The following is a 22,660-nucleotide window of genomic DNA, read 5'->3' on the forward strand; positions in this document are numbered from 1 at the left end:
AACAAACTCTTTCGATTGCCGCCTTAACCATCTAAACCGGTTCATTAGTTAAAAAGTTATAAAGAGTTTACATACATACATACCCGCATACATACACACATACATACAGACACTCGGACATCATTCTGAAAATAGTCAGAATAGCTTCCTAGGACCTCAAAACGTCGATATCTCATAAAATTTTGATTTTCGCAAATCGGGGTGAAAACAATAACTTCCTGAATTTTTCGAAAATAGTCGATTTTCTTAGCGGGAAGTAAAAAAGTCTGTAAATGTATCGTAAGTAGCATGAAAGTAGTGGGACTACCTACGTAATCTCTCGTGCGAGACACTCGAGTAATTGGGATCAAACGTTTGATCCTTCAATTTAAATTTCCTCTGAAACAATCGTCACGTAAAGAAAGTGTAGTTTTTGTATACTTTTTCTTTCATCAAAGCTTCAAGGGAATAGCGGGTGAAAATCGTGTAATACGATGTAACTTTAGCGTAAAATTAATTTTTCCACTGAATCAGCTGTGGTGTAAAATAAGTGCAATTTTTGAATACTCCTTCTTCTATTGAAACTTCGGTGGGAATAGCAGGTAAAAATCGTATAACCCAAAGGAGTACGGTGTAATTTAAGTGTATGTTGTATAGAATTTTTTCACATTTTTTTTTTTCACACGGTGGGATTTCAGAGGATTCAGTGTAATCGGATCTGCGAAGGATTCCCATAATGTTATGAGAACGGTTTCTATTCCCGAAAAAAAATGATTTTATCTGAATATATATGAGTGTATGTTTATGTATGTATATGTATGAGTATATAATTTTCACTTTCTATCTGACTATGACGTTCGAGGTGACATTCGACGCAGTATTTTAACTGCTTACGTTAAAAAAAAAAACTTTATATAATACATGTTCAAAATAAACACCGTTAAATACCTAACCTCAGCCTCATAAACTTTTTTATTAAACACTCATCACTTTTGATTGGTCAAATGCAGTGTTTAAACTTTCTTAAAGGATTTGTGCATCCCTTCTACCGCAAAATTCGAGAAAAATAGGCGTGATATATCCCTATTCTATAATTCAAGTTATCAAAATGTTCAAGATTGGTTACCGGGGTAAACTCACCTTTACCTAAAGCTGCATCACTAGCAAAAAAAAAAAAATTCTCTAGATTACACATGCGCATTAAATTGATGGGCTAACGATTGTAGATCGTCATTAACTAATAAATTTGTGTTACCTTAAATTTATAACTTGAACTCTTATTTTATTAAAAAGTGATTGAAAGTAAAAATTGAAAGTAAAAAAACTCGCTTTGCTTGTGTTCCCAAGCTCCGAACTCGAGTATTATGCTCGATGGCAGTTATCTAAGGTACTTATCTAAGGTATCTTCTAATCTAAGGTAATATATCAATTAGGTCAACAATTTGAATTTTATTACAAAAAAAAAAACTTCTTAGTGATTCTTTTGACAAAGGTTTTTCTTGAACTAATGAATTAATTTTGATGGTTAAGGAAGCATTCGACGCGGCTTATAGTTTCAGAGCTGATTAGATTTTGAAATAAATTCATCGAATTCATTACAAGTCACCCGCAAAAGAATTTTTGAATAAATCTTATTTTTAAAATATCTCCGAACATGTTTTACCGATTATGCTCAATTTCTTACAAACTGTTGGAATTAATGAGTCGCTTCAAACGCGACTTCAAAAAGCCAAATCGGTTCATCCATTCAAAAGTTACAGAATAGTTACAAACATACGTACGTATACATACACACATACATACACTTGGACATCATCTTGAAATTAGTCAGAATAGCTTCCTAGAACCCCAAAACGTCCAGATTTGATAGAAATTTGATTTTCGAAAATCGGACCGAAACCAATAATTTATTTTTTTTGAAAATTTTCAACTTTCTTAGTGGGAAGTTAAAAATGTATGAAATATTTATTTATAGATAAATCAGAAAAAATTGTATAAATTTAAAATAATATTGAATAACAATAATTTTTCATCTTATTAATAACAAATATTTTTTTTTTTATAACTAGTAAAAATTTGATTGGTTATAGTTTGCGTAAATAGATAAAATTATCGCTTTGTGATATATTTGTGACACGTGTAGATATTTGAAAGGATGACGGTTATTTTCAAGAATTTTTAAACGTGACTGTGTATAAAAACTTTGATAATATTTCCGCATTTTTGTAAAAATTGTATAATAAGGTATATAAGCTGGCTATTTTATAACTTCACTTTACAAATTTTCATCAAGTTTTACTTGTAACACTATCGATTATTCTAATAAAACGATGGTTGACATACATAAAAATAATAAGTTTTGGGTTCATTGTATAACTATGTTATTTTTTACTTCTGATATTATCAGTGTTTATTCCAAAGCTTTACATCAATCTCCAGAGAAGTTAAGTAAGTAAAATACAAACTTTTCTCTAATATTATAAAATAAAACACCTATCAATATAGGTTTAATTCCTACATTGTAAAAAGAGCGTTGTTAGAAATGAACTCATTTTAACTCCGCCCGGTGTTAAAATAAAATTATATTGGTGTAAGAAGACGGCCCATACATCGAGAAAACGGATAAATTTAATTAAAAAAAAAATTTATTATTATTAACCTCATAGAATTTATGATCAATAACGTTTAAACTATCTAAGTGAGGTAAATGATGTGAAAAAAAAAATCGGTGAAAATTCTGCTCGGCTCTGGGCACGAACTGTCATCCTTCTGATTGATGAGTCCAAACAGTAGCTACTTGACAAACCTACTAATGTTGAACTGATACATTTATATGACCTATTTATTAAACCATAAATATAGCCAAACTCGGGTAATCCTACCTTGGCCCAAGCCTGGGTTACCATTGAATGACCAAGACTAGGTTACCCAGCCTTGGCCCAAGCCTGGGTAATCATTGTAACGGCCAGGACTGAGTACCGAATCTTGAACCAAGCATGGGCCAATATAGGTGTGCCAAACTAGAGTCAGTGCTGGGCCAAGTAGGGCTCCGTCGTTCAACTCTGGCAGCTCCTGCAAGGGAGTTACCTGAAAAAATTTGGAATGGTATAGTGAATTTTTGATATATTTTCATAATATGCAATGAGCCAAGCATATTTTACTCGGTTGACTAGAATTAATTAACCAAATTAATCAAGCTTGGGACCACGGTACAGTCCTGTTACGATTGACTAATACAGCTTTATCGTTATTATATTATAGAACCCCATTTTGTTGTACAGTTACAGATATTCTTATTTCGTATATTTTGACAAATTACGATCACGAATTTTTCAGTTCATTGGATATTTCATTACTTACATTAGAGTGGATCAAATAATTTTTTTATACCAGCTTACAAAACCCGAATAAAACCCTTACTAATACTAATATAATACTAATTTCTTGATTGTATAGAAAGCCACATCCGTGAAGTCATTTTTTCTGAAATAGAAATTAAATTTAAAGACAAAGATACAGTGATTTCCACAATTTTACATTCTAAAAGAACAGTCGAAAACAATAATTTACAAATATGGACTGCAAGTATAAATCATGAAAATTCATCTAAAGTTCTCTACGAGAAACAACAAAATGTATGTAATCAAATAGAATGAAATAAAATTTTTTACTATTTAATTCGTTTTATATTTTCTTTTACATATCAGTCTTCAGAAATAATACTAATCTTAATATTGATTGCTTTAGGAAATGAATGAACTTAAGAATTTCACATTATACCAAAATCAAGCAAAACTGTCCGCAGTTACGTATTTTCATAATACTGGATTATTGGTAAAGTTCAATTAATTTTTTTAACATGAGATAAAAAATTCGTTAGTTACATTATATAATGAGTCAATACGTTCTGTAGCATGGAATTATTGGAATTGAATATATAATTTCTGGTTTACCGATAGAATCATTGAATCAAATTCATCACGTGAATGGAACTTTTATAACCAAGCGTAAAAAATCAAGTAGTAACACAATTTTCAAAGAAACAAGAAATATCACAAACAGCCTCCTGAGAGATTCAGAATCAAGTGAGTAAATTTAATTTAATTGCAATATGCTTATAATGAAATTATGAACGACATTAAAAAACATGCATATAATTATTTTACAATTAATAATTCCGATAAAATTTAACAATATTATGTTTAGATTATATACAGATACCACACCTTAATAACAGCACCAATAAAACTTTGTATCCAGAGTTATTTATAATTGTTTCTTATGATCTTAGTGCTAAATTGAGTCGATTTCTGTAAGTATAAAATTTACACTCCCATAACTCATAAAAGTAGTTTTTTTTTAATCCTCGAACGGATCCGAATCAAGGTAATTTACCGTATTTGGCCGAAATTTACTGTAAAAACACGAAAAGTTACCGTATAACTTGCGCATTGAGAGAATAATTTTTGAACCAAATAAAATTTATTTCAGCCAAATAAATCCTATATTTTAATGAACCCTATCAACATTTATTTAAATAAATAAATTTATTGTTCTAAGACAAAGATACGGTTTATTTGAATGAAATAAAGATTTGTTAATAATTAACAAATCTGTATTTCGATGGTAGTGATTGTAGGGTCATCAGCCGTAGTGTAATTTTTTTTCAACAAAGATGTGCTAACTATAAACAAATATATATTTAAATGAAATAAATGATTTTGTTCAGTCAATTTGACGAAAGCATTTCGTGTTACAAAAACCAAAAGGGCGTATAAGAAAATTTTTTTTATTATACGCCCTTTTGGTTTTAATTACAAATGCCCTGATGAATTAATTTTTTCTTCATATTTTCACTTAAATGAATAATATAAATTTTATAAATTAAATTGTGGAGTGATAATTTTCATTAACCTGGCAATTTATTTCTTACTCTGACTTATAATTAATAATAAATCGAAAAAACAGGATATGCCCTTATGACTTTAAAAAAATTATTTCTTAAAACCAAAAGGGCGTATATTTTGAGATACGCCCTTTTGTTTTTAGTAACGCGATTTTATTCAATTAAATTTTTCTTTCAATCAAATAAATCTTTTAATTTGGCTCAAATAAATTTTTCTCTTAGAGCAGCATTTTTACAGTAAGCATGCATCGTATGTTTTTTATGTATACAGTTTTAACAGTGTAATACTTCACTTTACTGTGAAGCTCAGCAGTCTTGCCACAATTTTAGGGAAATTACCACTCTTTTCCTGCAAATGCATGGTAAAAATACCGTACTTCTGCTGTGAAATACCGTACTTATAATGTACAATATCGTAGGGCTACCGTAAAATATACTGTATTTTACCGTTAAATACTGTATTTTTACCAGAAATGACGATATTTTACCGTAAAATACTGTGATTATTCCGAATACCGTAAATTTCAGTAATTACCGTAAAATACCATAATTTTTCTGTATACCATAAATTACGGTAGATACCGTGATTTATCGTAATTCGGGTCTGCCAGGGATTTATCATTAAAATGTAAGCTTCTATACTTCTATACACATTGTACTTACGCAAATTTTTTTAAGCCTGCATAATACTTCTAAATCTATGGCAGCTGCTTCGTATGTATTAAGTCATATAAGCTCTGTAGAAATGATGTTTTATGAAAGTCGAGATCCAGCATTCATATTTAGTCCAGTTGGAATAATATTTGAAATGGTTGGTATCAATTATGGAGTTATGTATATTTTTTGGATTATTTTGTTTCTCATATAATCTATAATTAATTGCAGGATGAGAATACATTACCATTTATTCAATTGGATAAGACGAAATCTAAGATACATCCACTTGAGACTCTAAACAATATGTCACAATATTTTAGTTCAGAAGAAACTAAATTTATGCATAACTCTTATGATTATTTAATTTATTTAACAAAGTACTATTATAATATTTTTTAAAAACGTGATTTAGAAGTAAAGAAATGTATTAATTACATAAAGTAACGAAAATATTTTTATTTTGCAGTCATAAATTAACAACTGGACAGAATAATTCTGATGCCAAATGTATTGTTTATTAACTAAATTTTTTTTATTAAACTATGATGTAAATATTATAATAAGTAAATTATCATATTTTAGGTTTATCAATTTATCCTAAAGAAGGTATTTATAATGCAAAACTCAATAATTGTAATTGTAAACATCCAGTAACTATTATTTTTGATGATGCTTATTATAAATCGTTTCCTAGTACTGCAAGAGCTATAAATAATCTGTGAGCAAGTTTGATTGTTACTAATTTATTAATTAATGAAGTTGAGTAATCACTAGATACTAAAGTGATGTTAAATTAATTTCTAGCATGGTTAGCCAAGGATATGAAGAAAAATCAACCTCTAGAAATTATTCTAAAGAATGTGGTCATCGTATTGTTGAAAATTTGACAATCTTCAAACGACCTTCTTTTGATTGGTTCGAATTTTTTTCTTTAATCAATATATTATTGTAATACATATATATATAGCTATTCAACTCAAAATTTAGGTTTTACAATAATAATTTATTCGCAATTTAATGATGCTAAAAACAGAAAATAGTTATTATCCAATAAGCTATGCTTTAATCCATTTTCAGCACTTGTATACAAACTTTATAGTATACAAATCACATATATTACCTCTTGTCGGATAGATACATGTCGGATAGTCCACTTAGTAATTCCCTTAATGCCCTGTACATTTATGTATAGGGGCTGTGAATTTGTATATTATGTCTTTTGGCATTCAAATAATTTTCAGTAATAACAAAATGCTTTTGAAATAATTTTACTATTTCGTTCTAAGTGTAACTAAGTTGTACGATTTTAATCTTGGCTCGGATTCTAAATTGAAAATATGTGACTTTAACTATTATGATTGATAGTTTATATGCTAACAAGTAAAGTAAATTTACGTTTGATGCTTAAAGAACAAATCAAATTACACACCTTTTGAATGAAACATGAGATGTACTTATAATTTTTTGCATTTACACTGTAAAAAAGTTGGGGAGTAAATTCGGATTAAATCCGGAGTGAATGTGGAGCAGATGATTTTTTATTTATCTTGGAATGAAATTCACTTCGAAAGGGAGTAAATGTGGATTGAAATAAAATCAATATTTACTCCGAATTTACTCCAAATTGTTTACAGTATATCATAACTACCCCGGCCAATTATTTACTCATCTAACTAAAAGTAATAGTTTAGGTTACATTTATGAAAATTTAATTTTGAATAGATTCAATTCGTTAAAATAGCCATTATTACTTCTTTTACTAAAGCTTATTTCAGGTCACGAGATAGCTGTTTTTTAATTAACAAGGATCGATCAGTTCAGTTCTTAAATGGGACTCTACAATCAATGAATGATGATCAATGTTATTGTCATGATTCTGAATCGACTCATCAACGAGTAAGTTATTTATATAAAATTATGTTTACTGAAACAATAGATTTTCTAAAGGTAATACATTTCGGATACATGTATTTCGTATTAAAGAACCTAGCTCACGAAAATTTGTGATTTCACTCAAACTTTTTTTTTATCATACTCTTTTAAAATAAATCAGTTGGATTTCACTGATTCAATCAGTGAATCAAGCGATCTCTGATTCAAATAGTGAATTAACGTGATCACTCGGCTCACAGGATGAATCAGTGAATTTTCTTGAGCTCGAAAACACTGCTGTGAATACATTTTTGACGTCTTTGAGCTCGAAATACTTCTGTATGCCATTGTTTTCGGAAACTGCGGGAAGTTTTGGGACTGGCCCGCAAGGCTAATCGTTAACCAGATTTTGATTTAATTTATCATTGCCGATATTTTTCGAACTAATAAACTGAAGTTTGAGGTGGCATTCGACGCACACTGAAAAAAATAATCGCTAGCTGCTAGCGATTATTTTCTTTAGCAGCTAGCGATTAAAAATCGTCCGATCATAATATTTGTAGGGTGAGGTAGGGAGCAATATGGGCCCCACTAAAATTTTGGATGCCTCGAAATATATGGGGGCAAAATGGGCCCCCCAAAATTTTTAACCTGAAAAATGTTGGGGGGGGGGGGGGCTAAATAGTACATTGAGGCAAAATGGGCCACTGAAGGAAAATAAAGCATTGAGGCAAAATGATCCCCCCAAAATTTTTATCATGTGAGTTCTTCAGCTTGTTTCTTTTTTTTTCCTTCTGCTGAGTTATTGGTGTAAATTTGCTGTGTCTATCAAAATGAAAAAATCCTGAAAAGTTGGGGGTAATTGTGTACTTTCACGGCTCCAATAATTCTTATCAAGCAAAAATCCGAAAATAGACAAATTGCCGCGAGACCAATTTCATTCTCTGGCATTTGTCAGCGGATTGAAGATGTAATCACTTAATTTGGTGTTATTTAAGCCTTAGTAAGTTATGAGTATATACCAAAGGTACACAGAAAAAAAAATTATTTGGTTCAAAGTAATTTTTCTTGACCCAAGAAACTTTTGAGGACATAGAATGGAAATCGAGATTTTCTTGAGGGAAGTAAGAAAATTCGTTGGATTTTAAGTCTTAAAAAAAGAAAAAATATTTTTGACTCAATAAATTTTCAAAGATTGATTCAACAGTTGAGTTATTTAGTTGAATAATTTAAATTTCTTGATTTAATAAACATTGTTCCTTATTGTAATATATTTATTACTTTCACCAAAAAATATAAATGTTCAGTACAAGAAAGTTATAATGTTGAATAAAGTAACGCGATGTTCTGAATCAATAAACAGTGACAACTCGAACTAAAATACAAATCTCGAACCAAGAGTACTGCGGGCTTAAGCCAAAAAAGTTTTCTCTTGGATTCACGCAGAGGTTCTCCCACTCTTTTTTCACTACTCTATCTCTATCTTTGTCACTCCTACACAAGAAATGAAAATTTTGTCCTCGTTGTAAGGTTAAGGAGATGAAATTTAAAAAGAAAAATAATAATTATTTCATAAATATTGTTATAATTATTTTTAAGAATTATATAACTTTTTTTTTTTTCAAAACTGCATTAATTGAATTTAAAACTATATCAAAAAATTAAGAGAACATCATCTGAATTAAAATTTTAATAATAAATATTTATTCCTTATTATAATTGAAAATAAAATATTCCTAAATTAAGAAACCTTGATGATTTACAAATGAAGGCAAAATTTTTTTTATTATAAATATTGAACTCTTTGAAACTTTTAGTGGTCAATAAAATAATTTTTTTTTAGCTTAGTCTTGAATACATATAGTACTGAATAGCTTTAAGTAAGAGAATAAATTTCCACTTTTAAATGCGCGTGGTGGCCGAGTGGTCTGAAGCACATGACTACTGTTCTCAATACGAAGGGTCGGCAGTTAGAGTCCCACCATATGTCAAAAAAATTAAAATTCCTTCTCTATGGAAGGTTGAAACAATACCATTCAACCCTCCAGAGGGTTAAATAAGACCCGTAGAAAAGATAAATTTTTTTAACCAAAAAAAATTATTTCTTGAAAAACCTCGATAAAAATTACTTGGGCTGAGAATCAAATCACTTTAAATCAAGAAAAAAAATACGTGGGCCGAGAATCAAATTACTTTAAACCAAGAGAAAAAAATACTTAAGTCACAAATTAAATTTTTTTAAACCAAGACCAAAAGTACTTGAGTCGAAAACTAAATTATTTTAAGCCAAGAAAAAAAATACTCGAGTCAAAAACTAAAATATTTTAAGCCAAGAAAAAAATACTGGAATCAAAAATCTAAATACTTTAAACCTAGAAAAAAAATACTTGAGATAAGTCTGAAATGTTTCTGAATAAATACAAAAGTTTCTCAAGCTAAATAATTTTATTCTTGAATTGAGATAGTTATTTATTCAGTAAAGAAATAAGCTTCTGAATCGAAATTTTTTTGTTGTTTTAATCAAAAACAAAATGTGAGCTTGATTCAAGAAAAAATTTGGGAAGAACGTAAATTTTTTAATTCAAGTAATCCTATTTTTCTGTGTATAAATTATGCTTGATGTAGCGGTTTTCCTTGTTATTTTTCAGTTCCGTGCTACACTGTACTATTCGACATATATTTCATTTCATTTTACACTGAGAGAACAATTTATTTGACCCAAATAAATAGATTTATTTGACTGAACAAAATCATTTATTTCATTCAAATATATATTCGTTTATAGTTAACAAATCTTGGTTGAAGAAAAATTTCAAATAAAGATTTGTTAACTACAAACAAATCAATATTGCATTCAAATGATCCATATCTTTGTCTCAAATAAATACTGATTGGGTTCATTCAAATATGGGATTTATTTGTCTGAAACAAAGTTTATTTGGCTCGAATAAATTGTTCTCTCAGTGTATGTATTGACGCTTAAGTCAACCATCAAAACTTAAGGTATATGCCTATTTGTCATAATGTTTGTAGTTTCATCTTAAGTACGTTAACAGACTCTTCAGTAAGGCTATGTTAACGCACTCTTGCCTTAGACTACGTCTCTTACTAGTACGCACTGGCGTCAAACAGTGCTCTGGACTTCAGCTAGACACTATACTAGCAAAGAGAGGCAGATAACATCCAAACTACTTGCAACAAAATGTTATACGTACTGTTGTACACTTTAAAAATACTGAAATAACATAAATATGCTGATTTTCACTATTGAAAGAGTTTAAAAATTATTTATAACTCTTAGAAAGACCTTTCTATTGCCACCGTCCATCTTACGATATAATATAAAATTACTTATATTCATTAAAAAAATTTCTTTTTGAGAATTTGCATGATTTTAGGGAACATCCATAAATTATGTAACACATTTTGAAGATTTTTTAGACCCCTCCCCCCTGGTATGTAACAAATCGTAACAAATGACCAGACCCCCATGCTCCTAAGAGATTTGTTACGTAGCATTATAATTTTGTCGCAACAGATAAAGTTTTTGAATAATTTAAATTCAAATTTGTTGCTATAATATCATTGCTATTATTCATACCTGAGTCGAAGTATTAGTTTTCTTTTGGTTCCCTCAATTTCTTAAAATTATTTTTTTGATTCTCCTACATTCTCCTTAGATTTCTTTTAATGTTCTTACATTCTTGCCATGTTTGTTTATTTTCTTTTGCATTTTTAGTTGTCTCTAAGCTGTTCTGACTTCTCTATTCAAAGTTTCTAATTCTCGGCAACAATAGTCATGGACGATGATTCGCTTTTGATTCTCCTTCGTTCATAAAAAATTCATTTAAAAAGTTTTATGAATCATAAACAAATCAATTAAAAATCTATCAATCGTTTTCAAGAGCACTGGCCGACAACACCTACCCAAAAATAAGTATCCATGTTTGTGTTTACAGACTAGATACTTTACTTGGCTTCAATAGAGCATCATTATATCAGTACACCAGTGAATTCGTTTGTACAGAAAAGAAGTTTAAAACAAACTTGGTATTTAGTGGGATTTCCGGTTTTTTCTTGTAAAATTCTAAAAATATAATCAAATTATAAATAAACAATACTCATAATTTCGTAAGTTTGCTAATATTTCCTAAATGGTTGTATTTAAAAAAAAACATACAAGTCACTTTTTTTTTTGAAGAGCGGTTAATTTTTCTCGGTGCACTGAAATGGTAAAGTATCATTACTCAGGCAGAGTTAAACGGTATTGGAATCGACTATTTTATTGTTTTTGAGTCATAAATCAATGATTTATATCATGGCCAAGTAAACAAATCTAATTTTGGACATAACGTACGCCATGATCAAATTTACATGGAGTTCAATGAGGATGTGGAATCCCTGCTTAAAAAATCTGATAGATTCTTATAGATGTAAATATAAAGCCTCATACTTAACTATAGCACTTCTCATAGAACTTATTTATTCTTGTAAAATCTTTATCGAAATTTATGAGAAACTATTGGATTCTATGAGATTTCCTAAACAGGGATCTTATATAATTCTCAAGAATATTTAAAATTTTCAAACGTTCGGGAAGTTATTGTTTCGGTCCGATTTTGAAAACCGAGTTTTCATCAGATATCGACGTTTTGAGGTCCTAAGAAGCTATTCTGACCATTTTCAGGCTGATGTCTATGCGCGTGTGTGCGTGCGCGCGCGCGCGCGTGTGTGTGTGTGTGTTTGTAAACTGTTAGAACTTTTAAACTAATTGACCGATCAGAACAGTTCTTCCGGCAATCGAAAGAGATTGTTGGGCATGAACTTTTCTGAGAATTTCTGATCGATCAATAAAGCTCTAAGTTATAAAAGAAATACGAAAAAAAATATTTTTTTTCTAGTTTCTTTAAAATGTCTCAGAAATGACTCCATCGATTGATTTCAACATTGATTTGATCAGCTCTAGAAATCAACAATATGCGTCGATTGCCGCCTTAACGATTCGTTCGAAAGATATCGTAGAAGAAAGAAATGCTAAGAAACAGTTTTTTTTAAATACTTTAAAAACGACTGAGGCGATCAATTCCAATATTTAATCAGCTTTAGAACTCGAAAAAACAAAATTGATTTTTTAGCTCAAATGATATCGACCTCGAAAAGTTAAGAAAACATCATTTTATATCATTTTTCCCTAGTAAATCAAAGTATAATGTACTTAAATGTATTCAAAATCATATTAAGTCTTCGTCCTTATGGTCTTTTTTGACCGCCATGTAATGGAATGGAACTCATTATTCAGTTTAACTAATGCAATCGACGAAAAAGTTTTAATAACACCGTTTCCTTAATAATTTAAATTCTTACTTTAATCGCTTGCATTGAGTTTTACCTAAATATACTTTATTTTTTTTTTATTTATCATAATTGTAAATAAATATTTCATATAATACATGCTCAAAATAAACGCCGTTAAATGCCTAACCTCGGCCTCATACACTTTTCATTAAGCACTCATCACAAGTGATAATGTTTATTAAAAAACAGATGAAACTTCGCATAATTAAAGATATTCGGAAATGTTGCTATAACTTTGGATATAACGGATGAACAAAGGATATCGTCCTTTTTTTTAACCTTAAAGTATCCTGAAAAAACCCTGAGAATTTCAAAGCGCTGTGATTTTTTTGTCTTAGTGTCCCGAAGCTTTAAATTTATCGATTTTGCCAAAAATCACCGTAATTCGTAGTTTATCGGTTTTTGTTCATTTTTTTCGATTTAAAAATGTTTTTTTCACCAATAATCTTTATTTATTTGATCAAAGATTGATAATAAAAAGAATTGAAAAAAAAAATTTTGATTTTTTTTTTTTTTAAATTTTTTTTTTCAAAATTTTATTTTTTTGTTGTACCCGCAATGAATTATTATTCTTAAAAAAATTACTCAGTTTTTTTACAGTCAATATGTATGTAGGAAGCGTAAATTCGACCGAGCAACCTCCGTGTGGTACGCTTTGGGTAACGCTAATAAGAAAAGAAAAATTTTTTCAAATTTTTTTTTTCAATTTTTTTTGATAATCAATCTTTTTAATCAAATAAATAAAGATTATTGATGAAAAAAATATTGTGAAATCGAAAAAATGAACAAAAACCGATAAACTACCAATTACGGTGATTTTTGGCAAAATCGATCAATTTAAGGCTTCGGGACACTAAGACAAAAAAAATCACAGCGGTTCGAAATTCTCAGGGTTTTTTCAGGACACTTTAAGGTTGAAAAAAAAACGACGATATTCTTTGTTTATCCGTTATATCCAAAGTTATAGCAAGATTTCCGAATATCCTTAATTATGCGAATTTTCACCTGTTTTTTAATAAACATTATCACTTCAAAAAAAAATTTTTTCATCAAAAGCCACTAATTTTGTCTTACAGAGAATGCTTTCTAGTTTTCAAAACTCTAGTTCCATTCTCTGTGCGACCAATACGTCCGGAGTTATTGATTATTAAAGCCAAAATGGACTTTTTTGCTTTGATCAATGATAACTCGGCGCCAAATTGTCGTAAAGACTTTTTGAGGCTTCCAAATTAAAGGGCATAAAATTTTCTAAAAAAGTCTTAGGGTCAGATTATCCAGAAGAATTTATTGAAGCCCATAGACTTGTTGAAAGACGAGCAAAAAGTTTGGAAATTTTTTTTTCGTGGGTTTTCTTAAGATTACTCCGGAACTGTGCATGATAAAAAAATTTGAGGTCCAGATCTGAAAATTTGAAACTTGAGGCTACAATTTGCTTTTTTTATTTTCACTTTATCATCATTTGTCACCGAGTTACAGCATGTTCAAAATCACCCAAAAATTTCGAATTTTTTTTCTATCCCTTATTTTTTGGGACTAGTGTATTATATTCATTTCCATGAAATTAATAAGTATTCAATTTTATTTTCAATAATTAATTAAATAAATAAACATTTAAGTAATATTTTATAAATAAATAAACTGAACCAAAAAAAAAAACATTGAATTCTATGAAGACAATTATTAAAATGATTGCGACCGCATGACGACGACGTTAAGCATTTAACGACGTTTTAATTTTGAGCATTTATTATATAAAATATCGTCGAGAACTAGTAACATCAAGAATAATACTCTCGTTCGGTTGGTAAATTCCAAACTCGAGTATTATGCTCGACGGCACTACATTTCTAAGGTAGTATGAAAACGCCTATTCATGAATTATTTTCGATTCTAAGGACTCAAATTTTAAAACAATACTTAACTATTCTGAACATGAAAAGCTCATAAAAATTAGAGAAGCAACGGAATTTTAAAAAATGTATTCGTATTAATGTTTTCAAGCTCTTTAATCTCGAAAAAAGCGGAAACTTTTGGGGCTGGCCCACAGGGCCAATCGTTTGCGAGATTTTTTTTTTTTTGAGAGTAGGCAATATCGAAACATGTACTGTGTATTGACCTGTACGAAGTAAATAACTTTCAAATACATTGCGAATTGGTCAACCTATGTCAATTCTACGACATTGTTACAGTAATCCTCTTCGATTTTTTGATATCTATATATGTTTTCATACATGTAGAAAGAAGTCTTCAGCTAAAATTTTAACTGTTTGTCTCCACCTTTTCCGGAATTATCATTTTCGCTTAGAAAGGATAAAACTTTTACTAAAGTTATGATAATCTCACGTATTGGGGGGGGGGCTTTTTTTTATTTTCAATGGTCTTACTGAAAAAACATTCAAAATCAGAAACAAGAAATTTTGTTATGCTTTGTCGGTCATTTTTAGTCGAAAATTCGTTTTTTGGTCCATGGGACACTTTTGATTTTTTTGGAAGAAATTCACAAAATTCTATTTTAAAAAACAAAATTTTTGAGCCATAACCCAAAATCGGCATCAAATAACTTCTAGTAGAATAAATTGGAAAACAATTTTTTTTAAAATGTTATTCTGATTTATTTTTCTTCTATGATCACGTATTTTCTTCAAATAGTCTCAATATACATAACATTACTTTTTTTCAAGTAGTCTTAATGTAAAATGTAATATCTTACTCAAAAATGTATAATTTTAATATTTCCTTCGCAATTAATTGTATCTTTTAAAATTAAAATTTAAACATATCAACCGTTACATAGCATTATTCAGATTAATTACTGTCAAATCTACTATGATATTAACGATAGTACTTGCCTGATATTACTTAAAGAAAATACTTTAAGATTATTTGGAGAAATGACGTGAATTTCGGACAAAAATAAATCAATATGCTCAAGATAGAATTTTGTAAATTTTTTTTTTAGAAAATTAAAAGTGTCCCATGGAACGGAAAACAAATTTTTGTCTAAAAATGGCCAAAAAGCATTCAAACATTTTTTGTGACTGATTTTGATATTTTTCAAGAAAGACTGTTAAAAAATAAGAAAAAATTGTCCCCCTTAACGTGAGATTATCATAAGTATAGTCTAAGTTTTATCCTTTTTAAGCAAGAATGATAGCTCCGCAAGGGGTACAGATACAAGGCTAATAATTTAGTTGAGGACTTCCTTCTACATACATAAAAGCATATAAGTGAACCAAATGAATTGGAGAGGGTCACTGTCGCAAACTCATTGATATGGAATGACCCAAAAATATAAAAACATTATGACCCAATCTAGGAAAATGACAAATGTCACAAAACTATTACATGTGAGTATTCCTACAATGATAATTTACGATTTATAAAAGACGATCTGAATATTCTGAGATATCAAGATTGTAATCAACAGGTTAGTAAAGTCAATGACAAAATAAATAATATAGTGAACAAGAATAATTCTAGAATTCTAATAGATACCGATAATTCCAACTACAACGCAATTAACAACAATCCTGAAGTTGAATGAGCAGGGTGTTCAAAGCTCAACAGATAATAGTGAAAATCAAACACAACCTGGTCAGCAGCATGATGTTGAAAGCTCAACAGATAATAGTGAACATCAAACACAACCTGGTCAGCAGCATGATGTTGAAAGCTCAACAGATAATAGTGAACATCAAACACAACCTGGTCAGCAGCATGATGTTGAAAGCTCAACAGATAATAGTGAACATCAAACACAACCTGGTCAGCAGCATGATGTTGAAAGCTCAACAGATAATAGTGAAAATCGAACACAACCTGGTCAGCAGCATGATGTTGAAAGCTCAACAGATAATAGTGTAAATCGAACACAACCTGCTCAGCAGCATGATGTTGAAAGCTCAACAGATAATAGTAAAAATCGAACACAAGCTGGTCAGCAGCATGATGTTGAAAGCTCAACAGATAATAGTAAAAATCGAACACAACCTGGTCAGCAGCATGATGTTGAAAGCTCAACAGATAATAGTGTAAATCGAACACAAGCTGGTCAGCAGCATGATGTTGAAAGCTCAACAGATGATAGTGAAAATCGAACACAACCTGGTCAGCAGCATGATGTTGAAAGCTCAACAGATAATAGTGAACATCAAACACAACCTGGTCAGCAGCATGATGTTGAAAGCTCAACAGATAATAGTGAACATCAAACACAACCTGGTCAGCAGCATGATGTTGAAAGCTCAACAGATAATAGTGAACATCAAACACAACCTGGTCAGCAGCATGATGTTGAAAGCTCAACAGATAATAGTGAAAATCGAACACAACCTGGTCAGCAGCATGATGTTGAAAGCTCAACAGATAATAGTGTAAATCGAACACAACCTGCTCAGCAGCATGATGTTGAAAGCTCAACAGATAATAGTAAAAATCGAACACAAGCTGGTCAGCAGCATGATGTTGAAAGCTCAACAGATAATAGTAAAAATCGAACACAACCTGGTCAGCAGCATGATGTTGAAAGCTCAACAGATAATAGTGAACATCAAACACAACCTGGTCAGCAGCATGATATTCAAAGCTCAACAGATAATAGTAAAAATCGAACACAACCTGGTCAGCAGCATGATGTTGAAAGCTCAACAGATAATAGTGTAAATCGAACACAACCTGGTCAGCAGCGAGATGTTGAAAGCTCAACAGATAATAGTGAACATCAAACACAACCTGGTCAGCAGCATGATGTTGAAAGCTCAACAGATAATAGTGAAAATCGAACACAACCTGGTCAGCAGCATGATGTTGAAAGCTCAACAGATAATAGTGAACATCAAACACAACCTGGTCAGCAGCATGATGTTGAAAGCTCAACAGATAATAGTGAACATCAAACACAACCTGGTCAGCAGGATGATGTTGAAAGCTCAACAGATAATAGTGTAAATCGAACACAACCTGCTCAGCAGCATGATGTTGAAAGCTCAACAGATAATAGTAAAAATCGAACACAAGCTGGTCAGCAGCATGATGTTGAAAGCTCAACAGATAATAGTGAAAATCGAACACAACCTGGTCAGCAGCATGATGTTGAAAGCTCAACAGATAATAGTGTAAATCGAACACAACCTGCTCAGCAGCATGATGTTGAAAGCTCAACAGATAATAGTAAAAATCGAACACAAGCTGGTCAGCAGCATGATGTTGAAAGCTCAACAGATAATAGTAAAAATCGAACACAACCTGGTCAGCAGCATGATGTTGAAAGCTCAACAGATAATAGTGTAAATCGAACACAAGCTGGTCAGCAGCATGATGTTGAAAGCTCAACAGATAATAGTGAACATCAAACACAACCTGGTCAGCAGCATGATGTTGAAAGCTCAACAGATAATAGTGAACATCAAACACAACCTGGTCAGCAGCATGATGTTGAAAGCTCAACAGATAATAGTGTAAATCGAACACAACCTGCTCAGCAGCATGATGTTGAAAGCTCAACAGATAATAGTAAAAATCGAACACAAGCTGGTCAGCAGCATGATGTTGAAAGCTCAACAGATAATAGTGAAAATCGAACACAACCTGGTCAGCAGCATGATGTTGAAAGCTCAACAGATAATAGTGTAAATCGAACACAACCTGTTCAGCAGCATGATGTTGAAAGCTCAACAGATAATAGTAAAAATCGAACACAAGCTGGTCAGCAGCATGATGTTGAAAGCTCAACAGATAATAGTATAAATCGAACACAAGCTGGTCAGCAGCATGATGTTGAAAGCTCAACAGATAATAGTGAACATCAAACACAACCTGGTCAGCAGCATGATGTTGAAAGCTCAACAGATAATAGTGAACATCAAACACAACCTGGTCAGCAGCATGATGTTGAAAGCTCAACAGATAATAGTGTAAATCGAACACAACCTGCTCAGCAGCATGATGTTGAAAGCTCAACAGATAATAGTAAAAATCGAACACAAGCTGGTCAGCAGCATGATGTTGAAAGCTCAACAGATAATAGTGAAAATCGAACACAACCTGGTCAGCAGCATGATGTTGAAAGCTCAACAGATAATAGTGTAAATCGAACACAACCTGTTCAGCAGCATGATGTTGAAAGCTCAACAGATAATAGTGAACATCAAACACAACCTGGTCAGCAGCATGATGTTGAAAGCTCAACAGATAATAGTGAAAATCGAACACAACCTGGTCAGCAGCATGATGTTGAAAGCTCAACAGATAATAGTGAACATCAAACACAACCTGGTCAGCAGCATGATGTTGAAAGCTCAACAGATAATAGTGAACATCAAACACAACCTGGTCAGCAGGATGATGTTGAAAGCTCAACAGATAATAGTGTAAATCGAACACAACCTGCTCAGCAGCATGATGTTGAAAGCTCAACAGATAATAGTAAAAATCGAACACAAGCTGGTCAGCAGCATGATGTTGAAAGCTCAACAGATAATAGTGAAAATCGAACACAACCTGGTCAGCAGCATGATGTTGAAAGCTCAACAGATAATAGTGTAAATCGAACACAACCTGCTCAGCAGCATGATGTTGAAAGCTCAACAGATAATAGTAAAAATCGAACACAAGCTGGTCAGCAGCATGATGTTGAAAGCTCAACAGATAATAGTAAAAATCGAACACAACCTGGTCAGCAGCATGATGTTGAAAGCTCAACAGATAATAGTGTAAATCGAACACAAGCTGGTCAGCAGCATGATGTTGAAAGCTCAACAGATAATAGTGAACATCAAACACAACCTGGTCAGCAGCATGATGTTGAAAGCTCAACAGATAATAGTGAACATCAAACACAACCTGGTCAGCAGCATGATGTTGAAAGCTCAACAGATAATAGTGTAAATCGAACACAACCTGCTCAGCAGCATGATGTTGAAAGCTCAACAGATAATAGTAAAAATCGAACACAAGCTGGTCAGCAGCATGATGTTGAAAGCTCAACAGATAATAGTGAAAATCGAACACAACCTGGTCAGCAGCATGATGTTGAAAGCTCAACAGATAATAGTGTAAATCGAACACAACCTGTTCAGCAGCATGATGTTGAAAGCTCAACAGATAATAGTAAAAATCGAACACAAGCTGGTCAGCAGCATGATGTTGAAAGCTCAACAGATAATAGTAAAAATCGAACACAACCTGGTCAGCAGCATGATGTTGAAAGCTCAACAGATAATAGTGTAAATCGAACACAAGCTGGTCAGCAGCATGATGTTGAAAGCTCAACAGATAATAGTGAAAATCGAACACAACCTGGTCAGCAGCATGATGTTGAAAGCTCAACAGATAATAGTGAAAATCAAACACAACCTGGTCAGCAGCATGATGTTGAAAGCTCAACAGATAATAGTGAAAATCAAACACATCTCGGTCAACAGCAGAGTGGTCAAGGTTCAACAGATAATAGTGGAAATCGAACACAACCTGGTCAGCAGCAGGATCCTCCAGGTGCAACAGCTAGTAGTGGCAATGAGACAAATAATAATATTAACCAGTTATAATCCGGTGATATTTAAGGTCTATATAACATTCTATTATGAAAATTAATATTTTTCTCAGTTTTAGATTGTAAAATAAACTCACTCGTATTTAATATCGTTATTAAGTGTCAACATGTTATAAATTCTATTACAAGCAATTCCATCGAACACCCTCATATGTTTTCCAAGTATTATTTTGATGTTCACTCTTGTTGTAAAAATATCAGTAGCAATTTTGAATGAAGCAGTTTTTAAGTACCAAATCATACTATTGAGCTACAATGCGTTTTTTCCAGCTTTCCGATCTGTAAAGTGTATTTTTTTCGCTTACTGAAATCATATGTTTAATATTGTAGTTAACATCTCCTGTTCTGTTAATGGTACTTTAATTTACTGTAAATTTATCGTATTGTGCGATAAATTTACCTTAGAATTTTTTCGAGGGTCATCGTTATCTACTGTAATTTTACGGTGAATTCCGGTAAACCCACTGAAAATTACGGTAAATTTACCGTGAACCATAGTAAAGATATCGTAAGTTATGGAAATTCACCGTAACTTACGGTGCATCGATATTTCATGGTGGAATGTAGTAATTTACGTTAATTTACTGTTATTTGGATTCGTTAGGGTACCATTTGAATTAATACACCGATAATGATAATTAGTGTAACAATTAATACTTTGTAATTTTGATTTGAGACAACTATCCATTTCAGAGATTTTAAACACAAAATAATAGATCAATTCATTTTTTATTAACTAAGTATCTTTTGAACATGAATGTTTTTTGATTAGGTTATGTAAACTGTCATTTTTACTACGTGAGACTAAAAATAAACTTTATAATAATACTTAACTAACATTTTACTTTACTATACCCAATCAATATTTTGTATTTATATATTATAAATGATTATGTTATCAACTAATTTGAGCTATATTTATAAATAAATTATAGATTTAAATTATAAATGTAATTCTTTCATCAATTCATGGGTATTCGACTGAGTCACTGAGTATATGTAATCAAATGTTTGTCTTTAGCCATCTTATTATTTTATTTAATAATTTATACTAAATATATATTGTATACTTGCATGAAAAATTCTTTTTTTACATAAGATTATAATTATAATAGTAAACATTGGTTTGAGTGGAAAACAAAAAAACGGTAACCGCTTTTTATATCTCAGCCCAAAACATTTCAGTCAAAGTATCTCATTTAAAATATCTCAACGCAAAAAAATCTCATGACAAAAATGTATTAAGCTTGTATGTCTCGGGTTAATAATTCTCAAATATCGAATTTATCCAGTGCTGCCAGAACGTGCGATATTTTTACCCCCTCCTGTCATTACACTCAATGCTATTTCATCTCAGGAGGGGGTAAAAATATCGCACGTTCTGGCAGCACTGAATTTATCACATGTTTTCATCTGTTCAAATCGAGAAATAGTATAATTATATTCATGATATTGTAGATGGCAGCATGTTTATTATAATGTTATTCTGAACTGCTTCTCTTATAATATAGTATTAGTCTTAACTTTCAGGCAACAAGTGTATTTTTAGAGGTTATATTAATAATAATTCATTATTTTATATGATTGAATGAGATTTTTAATTATATAATTGTATTTTTTTATTGTAATATTTTTTTAAACATGCCGCTCAATTTAATTAAAAATCAAAAAGATGGTTATAACTTAGTGCATAACAAATATATTTATCGGTATTACCGCGCGGGACCTGAAGATCATCAATGGCGTTGTATTTATTACAATGGTGGCGAATGCCGTTCTATTTGTAGAACAAACACCAAAATAAAAAATAATTAGTTTAATTAGTCTGTTATTTAATAAATATAATTTTATTTAGAATTTGTGCATCACATTATTTTACATATTTTATACTTAGGTAATGTTACATCTTTCACTAACCATAACCACGCTGCTGAATCTGCTAAAGTAGAAATATTATCTGCGATGGCAAAAATGCGATACAAAGCGAAAAGAAGTAAAGAGCCTACAGCTACTGTTGTTGCTTCTGCTATTGCTAACGTATATAATGCCTCATCAGATGAATTATCTAATCGTCGTGACTTCCCTGTTTAGAAAATCTCATAGAATCCAATAGATCCTCATACATTCCTATAGAAATTTTATAAGAATGAATGAGTTCTATGAGAAGTGCTATAGTTAAGTATAAGGCCTTATACATACAGCTATAAGAATCTATCGGATTTTTTAAGCAGGGTTAAACCGAACTGTTAGAAGAATTTGTACAGTTAATAATGAAACTCCAGTATGTCCAACTACTATCAAGGACTTGATCATCCCTCAAAATTATAGTGTTACCCGCAACG

The 22,660-nt window shown here is 31.1% G+C and overlaps 1 protein-coding gene across 1 annotated transcript; it reads left to right on the forward strand.

Annotated features, from left to right (window-relative positions):
• The first annotated feature begins 2,257 nt into the window (after positions 1-2,257).
• On the forward strand, positions 2,258-21,151 carry LOC103570572 (uncharacterized protein DDB_G0283357). The gene is made up of 13 exons (XM_053738435.1): positions 2,258-2,427; positions 3,436-3,614; positions 3,727-3,813; positions 3,893-4,064; positions 4,186-4,291; positions 5,564-5,696; positions 5,771-5,919; positions 6,009-6,049; positions 6,125-6,260; positions 6,347-6,457; positions 7,318-7,438; positions 16,086-16,196; positions 16,261-21,151. The coding sequence occupies exons 1-13, from the start codon at positions 2,310-2,312 to the stop codon at positions 20,311-20,313; spliced, it is 5,517 nt and encodes a 1,838-aa protein (XP_053594410.1). The 5' UTR covers positions 2,258-2,309; the 3' UTR covers positions 20,314-21,151.
• The last annotated feature ends 1,509 nt before the right edge of the window (positions 21,152-22,660 follow it).

The sequence above is a fragment of the Microplitis demolitor genome, chromosome 4, assembly GCF_026212275.2.
Source record: "Microplitis demolitor isolate Queensland-Clemson2020A chromosome 4, iyMicDemo2.1a, whole genome shotgun sequence".
NCBI classification, from domain to species: Eukaryota; Metazoa; Arthropoda; class Insecta; order Hymenoptera; family Braconidae; genus Microplitis; species Microplitis demolitor.